The following is a 20,142-nucleotide window of genomic DNA, read 5'->3' on the forward strand; positions in this document are numbered from 1 at the left end:
AAAATTCATTGCCCACCTTCCTCAAAATAGGTGTTCCTGTTCAGACATGACTCTCTCTGTGTGTGCATGCGTGCTTTTGAGTCATTGTTAACTTCTGGCAACTTCCTGGATTAGTTCCTGCAGTTTTCTTCATATTATTTATAGAAGTGGTTTGCCATTGTCTTCTTTCTAGGGCTGAGACAAATTCTCTGGCCCAAAATCACCTAGCTGAACGTGAGCCTCAAGAAGAACTAGATCTCATAATCTCCTCATTTCTAGCCTAGTGCCTTAACCAGTACACGAGACAACTCTTTTTCTTATTTGAAGGAGTGCCTTAAATTTTGTAGTAAGTTGTTTTTGCCTTGAAAAGTAACATTTTGTAATACTTCAACGAGATACAATCTTTGTGAATAAAAATGGCCAGGTGGGTGTTTCCTATTTCATTCTGACTTTCTTTTTACAGATATAAATCAAATGAGGATTATGTGTATGTCAGGGGACGTGGACGTGGAAAGTATATTTGTGAAGAATGTGGAATCCGTTGCAAGAAACCCAGCATGCTGAAAAAGCATATCCGGACTCATACTGATGTACGGCCTTATATATGCAAGCTGTGTAATTTTGCCTTCAAAACAAAAGGTACCCGATCAGTTTTATTTTATTTTATTTATTTGTTTGCTCGGCCGGTGACAAAATGTCCTCCTGTTGCTCTGACTTCCATCCTTCAAAGTATAAGAAAAGTTTTCTTAAACCAAGGGAGCTTTTATTACTCTCAAGGGGCCTGCCAGATTCCCCCTTGCCAGCCAGCCTGATCTCAGGAGCCCACAACAATTGTCACCTTTTATTTCTAAAAACGGGCCTTCATGAAATGCACCACTCCTATTTGAATAAGAGATTCAAGGTTTGATGTGTTTTCCAGGGAGCAAGCCACTCTGTGTAACTACATTCAGAAATATGGGGTTCGACCCAGTCTATCTGTCTGCAGAGGAAATATAGTGGGCGTACAATTACCTTGGCAATTACAATTATTAGTGGGCATACAATTACCTTGGCAATTTCTGCTGAAATTGTTGTGGTGAAAATATCAATTGCATCTAAGGGTTGTACATTTGCAGTAGCGCGTTGCAGAAATGGAACATTAGCTGTGCCAAGTGGAGAATTCCTAAGCTGTCTTTATGATGGGTCAGTTTCACAATTATTAATAATGTACCATTTCACAGACTCCGGGTGGGCTCCTCTCTCCATGCTGGCATGAATTATGGATGGAGATCTACTAGCACATGTACATGGGTACTCACTGCCACAGGGGAGGAGAAGCAGCTTCCGTTTAGCATGTCTGCAAAAGTCAACAAAGCGATGCCAGAGCTGTGTCTTTAATCGATCCCTCCTCCCTTTTAAAAGAAAATAATGCCAAATGCCTAATTTATAATGCTAGAGCCATTGGTGGTTTACTCCTGTTGCTAATGACAGTGGGGAAATATCTACTCTCTATATATGTACAAAGGAGGAGAAATCTGCTTAATTTTGCAACCTCTGAGAGTTCAACCTCTCAGCAGCATTTGATATTATAGGCCAGGGCTGTCAAACTCCCGGTCCATGGGCTGGATACGTCATGTGCTGGCCGCACCCATGCCCGGTTTAGTGAAGGGGGGAAAGTCCCAATACATCACGTGACGATGCTGTGATGACGCGAGTTTGACACCCCTGTTATAGGCCAACCTTCCCAGGGTTGGTTTACACATCTGGTATATCTCAGATGTGCTGAGATACCGGGGAGTTGTAATCCAACACATCTGGAGGTCATCAGACTGCAAAAATCTTCCGTAAAAGTTGATACTTTCACATGCTTAAAGTGTTACATTGAGACTAAATAGTGTGAAGAATCAGCAAATATCTGCAGGGAGGATAACACAATTAACAGAACTGTTTATGAACTCATTTTTTTCACATATATCTGATTGTTAATTATATTTCAATAAGAATTTGCAGCCTGTTGTAAAAGTTAGTCTAGTTGCACCTCAAGGACTTGCAAATTTATTCAGGAGTAAGTTTTCATGTACTTTTGTGTAAGGAAGTGGAACTGAATTTCTATAAAATCCTCTTCTTCCACATCCCCATTGGCTTGTCCCATATCGTTGGATCTCCTCTTGGATTATCCCAATTCTGTGGAATTAATTCCCTGCTCTCAGGAACATAACTTCTTTGGTGGGCCCTCCAAATGCCTTTTTTAAAATAAGCTTTTCGGCTGCTGGATTTGCTTGAGTCATATACTGGTAGTTATCACTCTTAAAGCCCTATACGTCTTGGGGCCAGGCTATTTTAAGAACTGCCTCTGCCCTATTACATCTATCCAGATTAAGGAGGGCTGTTTGGTGGAATCATGAAAAGGGGCCTTCTCAGTAGGTAATCCTTCTTTATGGAACATTATTTTCCTGAAGTAAAGTTGACTCTCACCTGCTGCTCTTCCAAAAGGTCCTAAAAATGTGATTAGTCAGCAGGCCTGGGGAACCTGAATGAAGACGTTTTGTTACTGGGGATAAAGGGTGCTTTTATTTTCTTATGGGTTTTTATTACACGGTGGGTTTTTTAATGTTGCAAGCTGCCCAGGGTCATTAGTTGGACTAATAAGTAATATATGTTTAATAAATAAATAATAAATAAATACATCTAGTTTTAGTATGTCTAACCATAAACTCTGACAGACTTTTGATAAGATTAATAAATAAAGCAATCCAGAAGGTTAGATAATAATACATGTGTTAGTCTCAAAGATGCCAAGCAATTTTTGTTGGCTATATATTTGTTTACTTATTATTCAGTTTATATAGCTGCCTGTCTCACTTTCTTGACTCTGGGTGGCTTACAATTAAGCAATTTAGACATCAGAGGTTTCCAAATGGGAAAACACCTTGTGAAGTTTCTGCCAAGTATGTATGTCCTTGTTCAGGGTCAGAGCAGCAGCTGCTTTCTTTCTTTTTCTCTCCTTTGACTAATGTTTTTATAGTGCAGTCATTTTTTTGACTTGTAGAAGACTCTTCTACAAGGTATCATATTAGTTACAATACAGGACTAATACGGGAGTGCTGTAGATTCTGGTCAATTTTAGGGAGGAAACTGGAAGGACTTTGATTTTGCTAGATCCTTTGAAGCCACATTTAATACTACCCTTCTTCTCCCCTAACCATTGTTGAAAGTAGAGGAGCAAAAATGCAAGAGGTTTTCCTTGCCTTGATGAGGAGCTATGATGGCGGAATTCCTTTTTTTACCCATTAAAAGGGAGATCTAAAATATCCTACCTGAGCCCACATTATATGATAGTCCAAGTATGCACACCTGGTCAGTTCTAGATTAATCATTTGTTTCTTCCTCTTTTCAGGGTGGAGGAAGAATATTTATGTCAGATGGTAGAATTGGCCTGACGTCTTCCATTTTTTGCTCTCAGTGTCAACCTTAGTTTCACATCTCATTCAGACAATTTAAATGCCTATCTGTTTCCAGCATTTGGTGCTGGTAATCATGGTGATGCATTATTAACAATAAAAATAGGGGAATAAAAATAAAATTTAGATTCAGTAGTCCTGAGTATTACAGCTTGGCTGTTAAGAGAGAAGAGATGAAGAAATACATGCACTTCTATGAAATCATTCTTGCTGAAATGACATTTATATAAATTGAATATGTTTTATCTCTGTCCAGTTCATTAGTTCTGTTTCTAGGAAAAGTTGGGAAACCTCTCTTCATGAGAGTCAGTATGAATTCTAAACTGATGCCAACTTGTCTGGTTTATCTTTGTGTTTTCTGCAGGGAATCTGACAAAGCATATGAAGTCAAAAGCGCACATGAAAAAATGCCTGGAACTGGGGGTATCAATGACATCAGTCGATGATACAGAAACAGAAGAAGCAGGTATATGATTGTTAAGAATTTTATGTTTTCTTCTTATCAGCATTAAAGCATTGAAAATAATGTTGGCTTATTCGTTTGAAGCTTACAGAACTTAAAGGTTATCTTTTTGTCTTCTCTCATCTCATTCTGTCCCAACCCACTCAGATCTACAACTAGTTCTAGCACACAATATTCTTAAAGGCTGACATATTTCAAAATGGTGTGAATTTTTTTGGCACCGCACATTGCTATTAAAATTTGCCTCACTTTACATAAGATATCTGAGCATCTCAGCTCTGGGTTTCTTTAGCAGGAGAAAAATATTAGCTTAGGCATAACTTAGCGGTATAATATGCTTTTAAAGGCATATTACTGGATAGCTACGCTAGCACAACTCTGCTTAGATATAACCCCAGTCAACTTAATCCCTTGAAGCGGGTATATAGTTATTAATCAAGTATTTAAGAGTCATATAAATGATCAAATGTCATGAAATTTTGGTTGTACTCCAAATTTATACAATTTTGCAAATAGTTTCAGAGAGTCATGGAAATTAAAAAGGTTTATGCATTTGATAGTGCAGAAAAACATCCAAAGTAGAATTTTTACCCATATATTACTGAAAAGCATCTGTCTGTATCATACTGCAGTGGGAGCTTTAGGCACAATCAATAACTTTATAGGTAAAAAAGATCTGCAGATCAAGTTCAGTTTTGACGAACATGAGACGAGATCTCATATGACTTATTGATTTGTTACATTATTTCTGCATATGACTTATTGATTTGTTGCATTATTTTCAGAAAATATGGAAGATAACCACCAAGAAATTGAGAAGAACAACCTGACTGGCACATCAACTGAGCATCAGTTCTCTGATGCTGAGGAGTCTGATGGAGAAGATGGGGAAGACAATGATGAGGATGATGAAGATGACGATGATTTTGATGATGCTCTTGGAGACTCCACGCCCAAGACGAGATCTCGTAGCACTAGTCCCCAGCCGCCCCGATTTTCGTCATTATCTGTGAATACTGCTACCACACCTTATGGGGGCTCTCCTGAGAGTGCTGTAGGACATTCCTCCTTGATAAGTTATTTGGTCACTTTACCTAGCATTCAGGTTACTCACCTCTTATCAACAAGTGATTCTTGTGATGATTCGCCAATGACAGAATATCAAAGGTTTTTCCAGAATAAAAGTACAGATTCTGAACCTGACAAAGACAGACTTGATATACCTAGCTGCATGGATGAAGATTATATGATTTCCTTGGAGTCCCACTCATCTCCAAGAGATCTTTCATCATCCAGCCAACAGTCATCCCCTGGGTATGATTCCTCACCATACAGAGATAACTCACCAAAGAGATATTTAATATCCAAAGGAGATCTGTCACCTAGAAGGCATCTATCACCAAGAAGAGAGATTTCACCTATCAGACATATTTCACCAAGAAAGGAAGCTGTCCTAAGAAGAGAGTTATCACCACGCAGAGATGCTTCTCCAAGACGGCATCTGTCTCCACGGAGGCCAGTTTCTCCTGGAAAGGATGCATCTTCTCGAAGAGAAATGTCTCCACGAAGAGAAAGGCGATATCTGGGCTCAATTAGAGCAGCATCACCCCGAAGAGGCTTATACCATAACCCATCATTGCCCTTGGGCCAGTATATGCAATCTGAATCGCTTCCCCTGGGACATTTGGTAAGTTGAAAATAATGTGGAAACAGGCCACCTAAAATGATTGTTACCGAATTTTTTTAAAAAAAAAACATTTTAACATTCTTTCTTTTCTGAGTTAATGGAAACCGGACTCTTAGCATTGGCTTAATTGCTAGGATATTGGTTTTGGTCGACAGACAATCCTTGTATCTTGTTGTTAATCAGAGAGACATGAGGCCCATAAACACTCATTTTTGCCCAGGTTGCTTGTTTTTTATTTGCTTCTTCCCTGTTATTGCAGTTTCCTGTCCCATGTCCCAGATCCTTCCTTATCTGCTAGTTCCTGTAGAGCTTTTTGGAAGCTTTTATGGAAAGGAGAAGAAATTTATTTGCTGTCTTTTCATTCATGTATAGTGGGATCTTTGTTCTATTTATTTAAATGAAGAATTGTGTCAACTCATAAAATATTTCTATGCCTGTTTTAGAGTTGTCATGAACAGAAGAGGGGGAGGGGGGAGAAATTTGAAAGGGCAGTGCAGCAGTTTAGAACCAAAAGTGCATTCCATTCTTATCTTGCAAAGATTATAACTAAGCTACCGGAATTTCTGCCGTGCAAATCTCTAATTGGAGAACATGATTGATGACTCTTTGCTATGAACTTTCATTGGAGATTATGAATTATGATACACCCAGAGGGGTGGGGGAAAACCAGGGTCAAGGGTGACAGTGAATTACTTGTCTCAGAATCGGCTTTATACAGGTCGTGCTGACATGTTACCTCCTAATAAGTCCTTTGAAGTTTTTGAAGCTTGGCTCGAGACTCATGATTTAATTAGGGCAACTGCCGGAATCCTGACAAATTGTCTTCTTTACATGGATGAAAACTGTAGAACAGAAGTAACCTGGGACCCCAAATGTGTCTGTAATTCATCTTCTTGTGGAAACCTCTGACAAGAATCACAGATAGTTAGTGAGTGTCAGTGGCATTGGAGAGAGAATTGAGCCCCAAGGAACTCTAAAGCAAGAGAAATAAGCTGGAATTCCGCCCTCCGATATCAACTCTTAGCAGCCCACAGAGGAGCGAACAGAACTATTTCAATTTCATGCTCATCTCTCCCACCCCCTAAGCCAATCCAGAAACATGGCATTAAATAATGCTGAGAGTTTAAGGAGGGCCAGAATAGATGCACCGACTCTATTCTGATCCCACCAAAAATAATCAGCAAGTGATATAGATGTGGTCTCAATACTCAGGCCTAAAACCCAACCAGAAAGGGCCGAGATAATATGTTTCCTCCAGGTCCCTTCGGAGGTGCAAACCATTCTCCTTTTCAACAAGTTTCCCTAAAAAGGAAGAAATTTGTATAGCCCATAGATCTGGTGACGGTTTCTTGAAGTGGTGATAGACCATTCCTTCCTTAAGAGCAGGATCATTTATTTCCTGAAAGATGAATTTGCTTCTGCTTGGATCCAACCATATGTCTCCAATGATGCCTTGAAGGGTCAGAAGAGATTTGGATCTATTACAGAGATGGATTACATATGGAAATAATATCTTTATTTGGCCAGCTGAAGATTTAGAAAATAGTGTGTAGGTTTTCAAATATGAACGTCCTTTGCTTCTTAAGGATAATTCTCACATTGTGTCAGAGGTAAATCAAGTGGTCTCTGATCCACACTGTCTTCATTTTTTCTTGGTGCAGCCTACTATATATCAGAGATATTTCATTTCGTTAAAGTCTTCTCTATGGCAATTCTCGAAATGTTATAACAGCAGTGGTTAACTGTCCAGAAATTAGGATGTGTTAGAGAGAAACAGTAAGTTCAAATACCAACATGAATAATTGTATTACATTAAAAAAACATTTGAAATCAGCTATGTTTTAGATAGAAATGATTAGATGTATGAATAATTGCTCTGTGTGGTTTCATGCTGGTCAGTGTGTATTTTTAGAATAAGCATCCTTAATTTTTTTAAATTTATTTATGCTTAAACCTAAATTCAAAAGTACCTCCCCCCACAAGTAGTCAGAAAATAAATTAAAACAGACAAAATTCTGCTTGTCATACTTGGGTTGTCAACTCTAGCTGCAAACAATCCTGCAGATTTCTGCCACCTCCCCAAAATGTGCGCTGTGACTCCCGTAACAAAAGTTTGTGTATATACTTGTTCAAAGATATTTTCCCAAACCCTTCTTCCCGCAGAAGCATCCAAAAAGAAGGCGAAATAACTATCGGTAGGATAGGGTAAGAGATCAAGTAGAGTAACATTGGAAAGAGTGGGAGGGATTAATGAGCGGACAAGGTAAATAGATGAGAAAGAAAGGAGAGAGATACACTAATTAGTCATAAGAAAGAGTTACAATTCAGCAGGCAAAGCAGTGGCTAAACTTTAGTGACATCACCTTTGCAGCACTGAGGCCAGAGGTGGTATTCAGCAGGTTCTGACCAGTTCTAGAGAATCAGTAGCGGAAATTTTGAGTAGTTCGGAGAACTGGCAAATACCACCTCTGACTGGAGATTTTACAGCAGGGGTGTCCAACCTTGGCAACTTTAAGACTTGTGGACAGAAAAGCTGGCTGAGGAATTCTGGGAGTTGAAGTCCACAAGTCTTAAAGTTGCCAAGGTTGGACACCCCTGTTTTACAGTATCCTTCCCTTGCCATGCTTACCAAGCCACGCCCATAGAACCCATAGTAAAAAAAATTTGAATCCCACCACTGACTGAGGCCTAAATATTTTTTTATTTGAGATATTTATTTACCAGACCCGCCCCACTGTTTTACTGCAGGGAGGGATTACTCAGGGTCTGTAATCTATCTAAGGTAGAAGGAGTAAACCTGTTGCCTTCCAACATCTGGAACACCAAACCTGATTTCATCAATTGCTCAATGATGTACAAGCTTAAATAGCTTTATTACAAGCTATGATTATGTATAAGCTTTAATATTACAAGCTATTATGTACAAGCTTTATTAGATGGTTTTGATTTGTATGCCACTGATTATTTGTATTTTTCTTGCTTTTGTAAGCTCTCCTTTGGAAAGGGATGATTTATTTATTTGTTTACAAATGTCTTTTAGGCCACTTAAGTCATTTGACTCTGCGGTTTAGAGTAGCAGCATACAGGTAGTCCTGGACTTACAACCATTTATTTAATGTCCATTCAAAGTTTCAATGGCACTGAAAAAAGTGACCCATGACCATTGCAGCATCCCCTCAGTCACGTGATCAAACTTGGGGTGCTTGACAACTGGCATGTATTTACAATGGTTGCAGCATTCCAGGAACCTGGGCTTATCATTTGCAATATTCCTAGGAAGCTTCTCAGAAGCATAATTAATGGGGGAAGCCAGATTTTCTTAATGACCACATGATTCACTTTAACAACTGTGGCTAAAAGGTCATAAAACGGGGCATGTGTCACTTAACTTTCTTGCTTAACAGTGGAAATTTTGGCCTCATTTGTGGTCTTTAAGTCTAGGGCTACTTGTGCAGGAGAGAATATCATGATAATTATCAAGTTATCAAATAATCATGATCAACATAAATAATAAATATAAAACTATGAATAAATAACTTTTGTTATCAACATTTGCCTGCAGGTTTCTCAGTGAATTGTAAAGTGATCCCCTCCTCAAATTCTTCATTAATTATTTGGGAAAGAATTGTGCATCTAGCTTCTTTCTGAATCACACAGTTTGCGAAGATATCCGGGATTAAAACTGTGTAATGGTTGAATATGTTCAACCTAAATAAACTCCTAACTCACTCAGTGTTACCGAGCATTTAAAGGAGTGAGTTCCTTGCATTGTTTAAATTTTGAGATTTCATGAACTACTTCATGTGTAGTAGTTTCTTAAAGTAACTTTTGTAGCTCCTTTAGAAACTTCCCCAAAATGAAGCATTCAACTGTAGCCTGCCTCATTGATTTGGGGTTTTTGTTTTTGTTTTGCGAGCATTTCAGCCAGCAGTTTGACAAGACTATGTCCTTCTCCAGATATTTTTGTCTTAGGATGTAGTGTGATCTTTAATTCTAAGTATACTTGGCTAGGGTTGTCAAAGTGCTGTAGGGAACGAGTGTTTCACCAAGCTGTGAACACGAATGGTGCACTTCCCCTCTCCGAACCCGGAAGCTCTTGCTGACCTTTGTTTTTGTCTGTTTGCAGAATTCAAGAGCAGGATTGTTGGAGGCACCGTATTTCAACTTGCCTGGAGAAAAAGGCATTCTGGAGCATCACATCCCTAACCTGTTTCCTGAGGGTCCTACCGACTACGTCTTCAGTCATCTTCCACTACACTCCCAGCAGCAACTTCGTGCGCCTATCCCTATGATGCCCATCGGGGGCATCCAAATCGTCCATTCGCTACCTGCAGCCCTGTCCGGTTTACACACTCCATCCATCTGGTCTCTCTCCAAAGAAAGTTCTGAGGAGAAGCAGTGGGAGTCTTGCACTCCTCCAAAGCACCAGGAGAGGCGTGCCTGTCCTCCCTCTTTGCATACGATGGCTCAAGGCAGCGCATCGACTTCCGAGTTGCTGTTGATGAAAAAGAGCACTTCGGAGGAAGGGGGGGTCATGGAGAGGGAGCAGGAAGAAAACCTACAGACTTGTACAAAAGCCATAGCCTCTCTCCGCATTGCCACAGAGGAAATCCTCCATGGGACGGAGCAAACAGAAAGGGATTCCGAGCCCTTCCGGAAACCCTTGGAAAGTGCACATTTTAGCATGGAACACTTTAGTGGCTCTGAGCCAGGCCAGATCTGTGCCTCAGCCACCAACCCTGACTTGCACAGCAGTGAAAAGGACCTTTTTGGTACATCACAGCAGACTGTAGTATCTCATTCCACCTTTTACAGCAAAAGCAGCGTGGAGGTTAGACCGTCGTCAGTCTACCCAAGTAGGAAAGATTCAAGCACACAGGAAAGGAGAGAGTCGCCCTCTGAAAAAAGCAAACCACAGTGATCTCCGACGTGTGAAAACTTGTTGACTCCCCACATCCCTTCCCCAGTGATAGAAGGAAGTATTTGAATTTATAGCATGCCAGTTCTAAGTTACAGTAGTTTGCTATTATATATATACTTTTGTTGTATCAAAAGAATTGAGTAAAACTACAAGTCATCATGAGCCTGACCAAAATGAAATTTCAAAATTCTTATTGGGTCTGGTACTTTTAACCTGTACAGGTGTTTGTGCCTTTTCTTTACTTTTGCTTATATTCTTATAAGCATTTTTTAGCAGTAATTTGTACATATTTTAGAATTTGTGTATCTGCTTTGTAATAAATGTAATTTCTTTCTTTTTTGGGACACTTTGACCTAAACGATGTAAAGCAAAAAACAAAAAAAGCATCAATATATATGTGAGGTTGCACTAAAATATTTTTATATGATTAAAAACTGAACAGCTTTTATGTACAGCTCTGATTCTGTAATACTAATATTTATTTACTTTGTTTCATAAATTGTACATTTTTTCTTAATGTTGCGGGTTGCTTTTCTATGTGAAGCATGGGATTTACTGTTGCATTATTAGAACAAAAATGTATATTGTAAACAAGATATTTAAACTAGAGTATCTTATTCTGCACTTATGCATTAGTTTAAAAAAAATAAGATAAAAGGATGTATCGGTCCATTCTTTACTCTTGTAATTTTTTTTTGTCTCTTGTTTGCTGGATCAACTATAACTTAAAAGTGCTGATTGTGATTTTAAAGAGATAGTACCGTAAAGCATTAAAGTAAAACCATGTGCTATTGTGAGTTTTTTCAAAGCTTTATAAAACAGTTATAAATATATTAAAAGTATTTGGTCTTATGTGAACATGTTGCTATATGCTCCTTTAAAAAGAATATGGGAAAACATTCCACCCTGTGTAAATATATGCAACTTCAAAAACTGGTGCAATTTCATATCTATTGTGTGAATGCTTAAAAGGGTTCTTCCCATTTCTAGTGAGGGTCAATGAACAGTGGGATCTCGACTAGAAGAGAAGCAAGATCGGGTGACAGAACATCACATATCAGTATTGAAGTGTCTTTAAAACAAGAGCAAGGAAATCTGGCATCCTTAGTCTTGATTACAGAGGAATCAAACTTCTACTCCAGATGAGAAAGCACAGGTTGGTCTGCACAGAGCTTAAATAATCGGCTGGCCCGACAGCTTTTTAGTCAGTGCTGGGCACTGCATGCAGGAGACAGAGCCATGAAAGCCACAGAGCTGGGGGGGGGGGGGTGTTCCATACTGGTTGAGAGCAAGTAACCGAGTCGTATGGCCAAGTTATCTCACTTCGGAGGGGTAGTTTGGGTTACAGAAAGGGAATGGAGAGAAATAGTTGTTCACAACTATTTGGGGACAGACATTCTTCCTTGTTGGAAAAAAAAAACCTCTTTCGTATTGACAGATCTATCTAAGAGGAAAAATCAGTGGGGAAAATCAAGATTTAGGGCATTTATAGCATTCAGTTGTCTTGGGAGAAGTTTGGGAGGAACCATTCCTTACATGTTTAAAGGTATGATGGATGCCCCCTGATATACACACATCTACCAACAACAACAAAAGAGCTGGGTTATTTTCTGTGCTATTTAGTGGATTATAATTCTGTGAAAACACATTTGTATATTGAATTGCAATACATTTAAGGAGTGTTGTTTAAAAAGAAATAAATATACAGTTACATTACAGATCTAGTGTCTAGTTTTCCTGTGGTGTTTTAATTTGCTCCCCAAGTTATCAGCTGAAACGCTGACCTGCTATCCTGAATTTGTCATTTTTGCAAGGCTACATCCTGGAACTCAGAAGAATTATCTCCAACTAAGGAACTGGGCAGCGTGTTGCCTAGAGGTGTGTAAACTGATGTTACACTTTGTGAGCACAAAAGCATATGTAATATATTTAATTTGCATATAGCAACAAACTACTGGCTTTCTGCAATTTTTCAAGCTATTACAAAATTATTGCAGCTATATTTAATACTGCATTTTTGAAAGAAAAAATATCACCCCTATTCATTTGCTCAGCTCATCCAAACCTTCTGAATGTATGCCACTTGACTGAAAGATCTTCCTAAGAGATAACTCTGAAATAACCAACAAATCAACATAGTTGTAGTAAATAATCCTGACAAGAGTCATAGAACCAATTGCTCTACCCTCCATATTGCTGAATTACAACTTTTCCTATCCCCAATAAAATTGGGCCGATTTAAGGAATGATTAGAATGAATTTCAGCAATGGTACATCATCTATAGAGAAAATAAGAACAATTCTGTGTGGAAAAAATAACTCAAAAGATATGGAAAACTTCACACAAATTTGGATGTCAATAATGCAAGTCCTTTTAGTTCATTGCAGTTTTAGTACATATATGGCCAAAGCAAGCTAAATTTAAGATGTGCAATTCAGAGTCATTTGAAATTCCAGTACATACTTCAGTATACAATTGAGCATGAATTTAAACCAACAAGACACTTGATTCTTTATAGCATATTTAGGCCCGCAAAGTATGTAAGCGGAGACTATCCCAAATTTCAGGAGGCAACTGGGCTTTCTTGGTTTTTCTTTTGAAGACCTTTTACTTCTTATCCAAGAAGCTTCTTCAGCTCTGACTGGATAGTGGGGAATGGAAGGACTAATAAGCAGAGACTAATTTCTGTGATAGAAAAGATGACATAACCCTCACTTAAGAAATATCTACTTAACCAGGGGTGATTGCTCATATGAGTGATGACTTCAGATTTTTAAAAGGATGGTAAAATGTCACTAAAACGTCAAATATATTTGCAGAAAAATCATTCAAAGCATATATGCTTCCTAAACAGCAATCTCTTCAATCTGATTGCTATATAGCATTCACCTTTTCTTGGGTGGTACAAAGCTGCTTAAAAAACATTCCTTGGATCACTGATACATGGTAAAGAGCTGCTATCACATGACTTTTTTTTACAGATTATTCTATGAGCACAATCCAATAATAAACTACCTTCCATTCCATTCCATTGCAGGTGACACCTGGAAAATAGACATATATTTTTTCCTCCTGGCAAAAATGATCTATGAAATTTATTTTCTGATGATATGATTATAACCATTTCTAATGCAACAACAGTTCATTAAAATTACTTCAGAAATTCAACTTCTGGCTTAACAGTCACTTTCTAAAAATCTGCAATACTTGCATTCATACTCTGTTTATACAGTATATCTATATCTGCAATATTATCTGAAATTACCTTTGAACATAGCATCTTTAAATGTCTGGGAATTATTATATTGATAAATTTAAATAAACTTTTCATAACTATTGACAGTTACAATCTTGGGATCTGGAATATTATGAAAACAAAGGACAAGAATTTGTTATTTGTTACATGCTGTGTAACAGCAATTAAAATGACGTTATTTCCATTTTTTTCTTGATACAATCCCTACTGTTTAGGAAAAAATCAGTTTTTATTAATTTTCTTTAACCAACATACATTTTATATTTTCCTCAAAAGAAGAGGATGGTCATAACTTGTTTTTAAAAAAATGTTATTCAACAGAAAGCACAGTTTATTCCTTTTATAATGAAAGATCCAACAAAGCTACAGATCAAGTTGGAAAGTATTCAGTTCTTAGGCAAGAATTTAAACCTACTCCCTTTTCAGGTATTTGGGCAGAAGGAACATACATACCGATATCAGCTCAAGGTAGAGAAGAAATGTTGGCCTGGTTCAACCACCAAGCATCTTTACTTGGTAGCTGAAGAAATTGGAGTTGAGTTGCTTTGAGCTGTGTTCCTATGCCATCATTTGATCAGCTTTTGCCTCTACTTTTTATGTAAATTCTAGATGGACTGCAAATCAGATGTAGGATATGCAGCATTCTAAGTTGACAACACTTGGCATTGTAATTTGAATGTTGTACTTTGCATTGTTGAATTGAACACATATGGTTTTATCCATTTCTAAGTGATTTTGAAATGCAAACCAGTGACCAGAAACAAACATACAAACTTCCATTTTGTATGTTTATGCTTATACTAGTAAATTATCCCTGAATTGCAAAGAAAAACCAACAAGAACCCTTCAATTTTATAAAAAGAAATCATTTCTTTGAACTTTTAAACTATGTAACAAATGTTGATGATTTCTGGTCACATGGCACTTATACTCCATTTAGTATACAGTGCAGAGACAATAAGTCAATCTAGAGGCATTGTTCTTGCCTTTTCTCAAATATGCTCATTATTTTTTAAAAAAATCCCACTGTTTCTAGGACTTCAGAACTCGTGAAAAAGGGACTTCTGGTTTGAGCTTCTTCAGCGACAGACCAAAGCCTTGTCTCTGCGAGGCTTTGATCCGTGCTCACTGCTGGAGCACCCCAAGCCGGCTGGTTTCATGGCTAAGCCACCCCGTAGAGGTGGTGAAGAGGGGGGGCGAGTGCCAGCAGGGTTGAGGAGAGCCACATCTCTCCTCCCCAGCTGGCCATTACTCCCTTTCCCAAAGGCGGTTGCAGCAGTGATCAGAAATGGCCATCACAAAGAAGAACTCGACCGGAAAAGAATGTGCAGGAGGAAGATAAGAAGAGAAAGTTTTGGTTGACTGGGTCAAACAGCAAAAGCAACAAATAAGGTACCCTGGAATTGAAAGTGTTAAAAAATAATAACATTGTTCCCTAAGAAGATTTTTAAGCTGCGAAGGAGAGAGAAAAGAGAAAAGATTTGGTTTTCTCCTTTTCCTATACTGACAGATAAGAGACTTAAGCAAGAAATTGGGGAAAAATCTACTTTGACATCAATAGGCATTTAATGGTGAAAATAAAAAGTCAAAAGGATAATAAAGATTTCTGGATAATTAAAAGCTTTTGAAAACAGGAAAGGAGAGAAAAAGAATAAAAGGGTAGGATCTGGAAGGGAGGAGACTGCCTGGAATTAAAAAAGAACTTACAGCAAAATCTCAACAAGACTTCCAAAAGATACATTCTAACTGAAATATTGCAACAAAACCACAGGAAGAGAAAGTCAAAAAAGAAATAAGAAGATATAACCCGGGACTATCTGGATTACTTGATGATTTCTGGATTCTTGGTTATTGTTTTGAATGACTAAAATCAATCGGGTGGTTGTTTAAAACTGTTTAAAATGGCTCCACTTTTAGAAGAAATGAAAATGGAACTTAAAAAGTACAAAGATGCACAAGAAGGGAGAGGTTCTTTTGGCTTTGTATTTCAGTTTTTGGAAATGGAGATTTGGAATTATGAGAAACAACAAGAAATGCCTGCAGAACAAGAAGATTGCGACAAAGAAGAAGCCATCTTTAATGAACAAGTAATCTTAGGTGGGGGGAAAAAAGGAAAGGGGGAAAGAAAATGGAAAATTTAAGATTGGGGAAAACAACTCCCCCCCCCAAAAAAAATAGAGTGAAAAATAAGTATAAAATCAGAAAGCAACAGAAGAGGGAAATGCAGAAGAGAGAATTAGAACTAGAGAGACAAGGGAGTAAAAAGGGGAGGGAGAAGATGAGAGGGAAGAAAGAAAGGAAAAGAAGTTATAAAGGACAGAAGAAAAATATAGAGAAACAGGGCCTATTTAGAGATAATCGGTGAAAACTTAATGGAAAAAGGGATTCTGCAAAGGTACATAAGATAGTATTGTTATATTAGAAGCAGAAATAATTTTAGAAAATATGAAACAATGTATGATTAAAATGTCTGATAAAATAGCTATCGTAATTCAGCAGAATGCTTGTCAATAAATAAATGTAACAAAAGGTATATTTAATGATTTATAAAACATATGTGAAGAGAAATAAGGGAAAAATTAATTATGGAGATTTTATGTGTTTTTAAGGAAGTATGATATTTAATTGAAAAGAAGTGTTAAAGATGTTAAAATTTTAATGATTATTAATGATAGAACTGAACTGGAATGGAATGAGGGTTTATAATTACATATATTTACAATCTTTCTTTTTTTTAAAGAATATAGTGTGCATTATAAGAATGTGCCAAGCAGAATTCGATTGGAAGTTATGTATTATGTATTATATTGAAGGTCATAAATTTAAGGTATACATTGAAGTTTAAATAAGAGTTGAATGGATGTAATTAAAAGATATAAAGGTGTCATACTCCAGTTAGTAAGTACAGGAGAAAATTTGTTTAATGAGATAAGATAATATGAAATTGAAACAGAATAAACAAAAGTATAAATGTAATGATTTGAATTGAGATGAGATAATCAAAATAAAATTGAGAAAATTAAAAGAGGGGAAAAGCTCTATAGAAAATGTAAAATAGTATAAGATATGGAATAGAATACAAAAAGGAGCATGAAATTGAGTTTTGTATAAAGAAGTTCAACCCGGGACCATGCTATTTTCAAAAAAAATGTTTTATTTGTATTTTGTATCTGTGAAAACCCAAATAAAACTTTATTAAAAAAAAAGAACTCATGAAAAAGAGAAAGCCTATGAACTTACAATCTTTTCTAATATTTGCATTCTCAAATGCAACATTCTAACATTGCATTCTCAAAAAAAAAACCCACCTCATTGTATAGTTCAACTTAAAATACTTAAAGTGTAAAATATAAATGTTATCAAACACGATAAGATATCACCATATCAATAGGTACCATGTGTCCAGCTTCCGGTTTGGAGCAAGCATCAATAGTTTTATCCATGAAATGCTTGGCCAGACTATTGCAACTTGCACCATTTGGTGCTCCTGCCCCATCTTTCCCTAAAACTTTTAGGGAAGCTTTAAGAAGCTTCCAAGATATCACGCTGAAAGCAGCAAAATAATTGCTGCTGGATTCATTTGAATCAAAACGATTACATTGGGTCTCTGTAGGTTATATAAATTCTGATAATATTCAATTATTCGATTCTTGCTAATCCGGTAGATATCCAGTCTGAAATAGGCACACAATTATTGGAAGAACAAGCAGCAATCTAAAGAAGCAAAACACTTTTAGCAGCTTTTCTTTCATGAAATAAACGATGCATCTGATTTTGGACAGAACAAATGGCTGTGTAGAAAAACTACAACAATTTCAGCACGTTATATAGAGGCTTAGGGGAGAAAGACTAGAATCTGCCTTACTCGATACATGATTCTCTCCTTAGCTGAGGTTGAAGATGAAAACACAGACATCCAGAGAAAAATTAGAGTAAAGAAATGGAGACCTTGGGGATAAGAAGGCTGTGAGGCTACAGGAAGAATAGTAGGTCTGGTGCATAACTATCCAAAAGACAAATCCAGGCAAAATGAGAACAGAATAGTGTTCACTTTTCATAGTATATCAATGCCAATTCTTTTAGTCACCACTGTCTTTCTAGCGAGATGGAAAGAACCTAGATTTCCAGTTAGGTCTATAGTAAATAAAATCTTATTTCTTGATAAAATGTAGGTGGTACTTGTTTAGTGATTGCCTTTTTTTAAAAGTAACCATTCAATCCTTGCCTTGTGAAATTTACAGTTCTGGAAAGCTGAAGTAAGATCATAAGCATGGTGGTTTCACTTCCCTTTGCTTACCAATCCCAACTGTGATCACTAAACAAGGACTACTTGTATGGTAAATTCAAACCATGTCTGAAAGTAGCATTAAAATCAAAGTTTTGTTGCATATTAAAGGGAAAGAAAGAATGATAAGTGTTTGACTCAAGACATTCATCGTTTCAACTGTCTACCCAAATCACCTGTCAGGGCTGCCTTTAAAAAGGCTTTATAGACACTCCCAATAGGTTTGCATTAAAGTTGTTTATACTTGTCATCCCTTGGGATTTGTCTTTTCTACACCTCAGTCTGACCTATGGTGCTGGTCTCCTTCCCAAAGAACTAAGCAAGTCTAACTTACCATAGCTTTTCCTAAGATCAACCAAGATCACTAGGTGCCACCCCTATTTATGAGAAACTACAATAACACATTTATTATGGTATGTTATTTAAAATATCCATTTATCACTTTCCTAACGTGCAATTATATTTATAAAACGTAGTTACAAAGTACAGAACCTAAACATTTTCAGCACAGTTTTAACCTAGCTACCAACCAATCAGCAAGAGCAGCTATATTTACAGAGCTGTGTCTGCATTAATATTTAGGTAAAATGGTTTCAGGGCCCATATAAAAGTAATCATGGTCAGGTGGTCTCCTCAGAAAAAAACTGTCTCTTGTGCTTGTATATTTTTTTGTTTGTTTGGCATATCTGTGCCCTAGGCCTTAGCAGAGTCAGATTTTAAGGCCTTTATGGAAGGCCAAGGGTGGGGTGGGGGGGACTGATTTCATTTTGTATGGTATGATGTTCCAGAGGGCAAACTCTGTGGCAGAAAAGGCCACATCTTGGACCCCATCAGCCAAAATTCCTTGCACCCCACTCTATCATCTCTTTCTGCTGATAGTGGGGTGCCACGCCTAGTGTGTGTGTGGGGAAACCCATTGGGATGAGGCAGGTGTTGTTGGGGTGCTTTAAGTATTAGTTATGATATACTTTATGCATTAATGCTTGCATCTTCTCCCTCATTCTTTCTTTCCAAACATTAGTATTTCATATATTATTATTAAGACGCTCTGATACTAAGGAGTTCTACTCCCCCTCCCCACCTGAAAAAAAATCTGTTCCAAATGCAAAACACAAACAAGGAGAGGAGTTTCAGTTTGAGTTTTAGTTTCACAGCACCAAGCAGCTTTAGTACAGAACAGTTGAGCTAAGCCATACCCAAGCTCCTTGCTGTCTCCTTGCAAATCCAAACAGGATGCTAGCCAGATGAATACTGATGGATGTTGGTAGGCAGAGGTAGAATCCTCCCCACCTTAATTTCCTCCCCCAAAACTAAGCCCGACCACATAGTTTCGTAGCGAAGTATTGAGCTAGTATAGTATATTCAGAAAATAGCGTGCTCCCCACCTCCCATGTCTATGCTCCCACACATTTTCCTTCAGATTCAGGGGTCTGTTTCTGCCACCTGTATCTAAAGCATTTATTTTCACATCAAATCCTTTACACATAATTTTCTTTAACAGGCCTGTTCTAGAAGCATTATTATTGCCAGCTTCCTCATCATTATTATATTCTAGACAGGTGATGCAAAGAAGACAAAACCCTCAAAATGATGTTCAGAGTCCAGGACAGAACTGTCTTATATTCAGCACCTGTACGCTGCTGCATTTTTAGCCACGGCATATGAAATCGTTCCATTATCCCAACTATTATCCCAACTAAAACCCAACAATGGCATCTGAAAGTCAAAATCAAGCTACAGCTGGAGGCAAGCGTGCTACTTTCTTTTTAAATCATTTGCAGATTGCTAATTAAACCCATTTGCAAATAGGATTTCATTTTTGTTTTTGATGGGAGAAAATGGTTTTAGTATATTTATATGGCTGATTGCCAAGAATACAACTCACTATGAAAGCTAATGACTTTCTGCCACAACATATGGATGATGGGAATAATCGAGTCATAAATGGAAGCAGATGAAAACAATGGTCAAAAGATAAAATATACAGGCAGAGAGTTGCAACTATCCTTTGGTTGATCTCTATATTTCTGTTGCTATCCTCATGTTCTTCTGGAGGTGGGGGACAGGGCAAAATTACATTCCTGCATCCCATGTGAGAAGTTTTGTTGCT

The 20,142-nt window shown here is 37.5% G+C and overlaps 1 protein-coding gene across 13 annotated transcripts in view; it reads left to right on the forward strand.

The window, feature by feature from the left end:
- HIVEP2 (HIVEP zinc finger 2) overlaps positions 1 to 12,208 on the forward strand; it is a 156,744-nt gene extending 144,536 nt beyond the window's left edge. For all 13 annotated transcript variants that reach the window (XM_087940012.1, XM_087940033.1, XM_026705601.2 and 10 more), the window contains 4 exons: positions 443 to 618; positions 3,784 to 3,885; positions 4,668 to 5,569; positions 9,696 to 12,208. In XM_087940012.1, coding sequence (XP_087796138.1) covers positions 443 to 618; positions 3,784 to 3,885; positions 4,668 to 5,569; positions 9,696 to 10,490 — 1,975 coding nt within the window. In that variant the 3' untranslated portion in view covers positions 10,491 to 12,208. The remainder of the gene's footprint in view (positions 1 to 442; positions 619 to 3,783; positions 3,886 to 4,667; positions 5,570 to 9,695) is intronic.
- The last annotated feature ends 7,934 nt before the right edge of the window (positions 12,209 to 20,142 follow it).

The sequence above is a fragment of the Pseudonaja textilis genome, chromosome 1 (genome assembly GCF_049901715.1).
Source record: "Pseudonaja textilis isolate UNSWEBS1 chromosome 1, rPseTex1.2, whole genome shotgun sequence".
NCBI classification, from domain to species: Eukaryota; Metazoa; Chordata; class Lepidosauria; order Squamata; family Elapidae; genus Pseudonaja; species Pseudonaja textilis.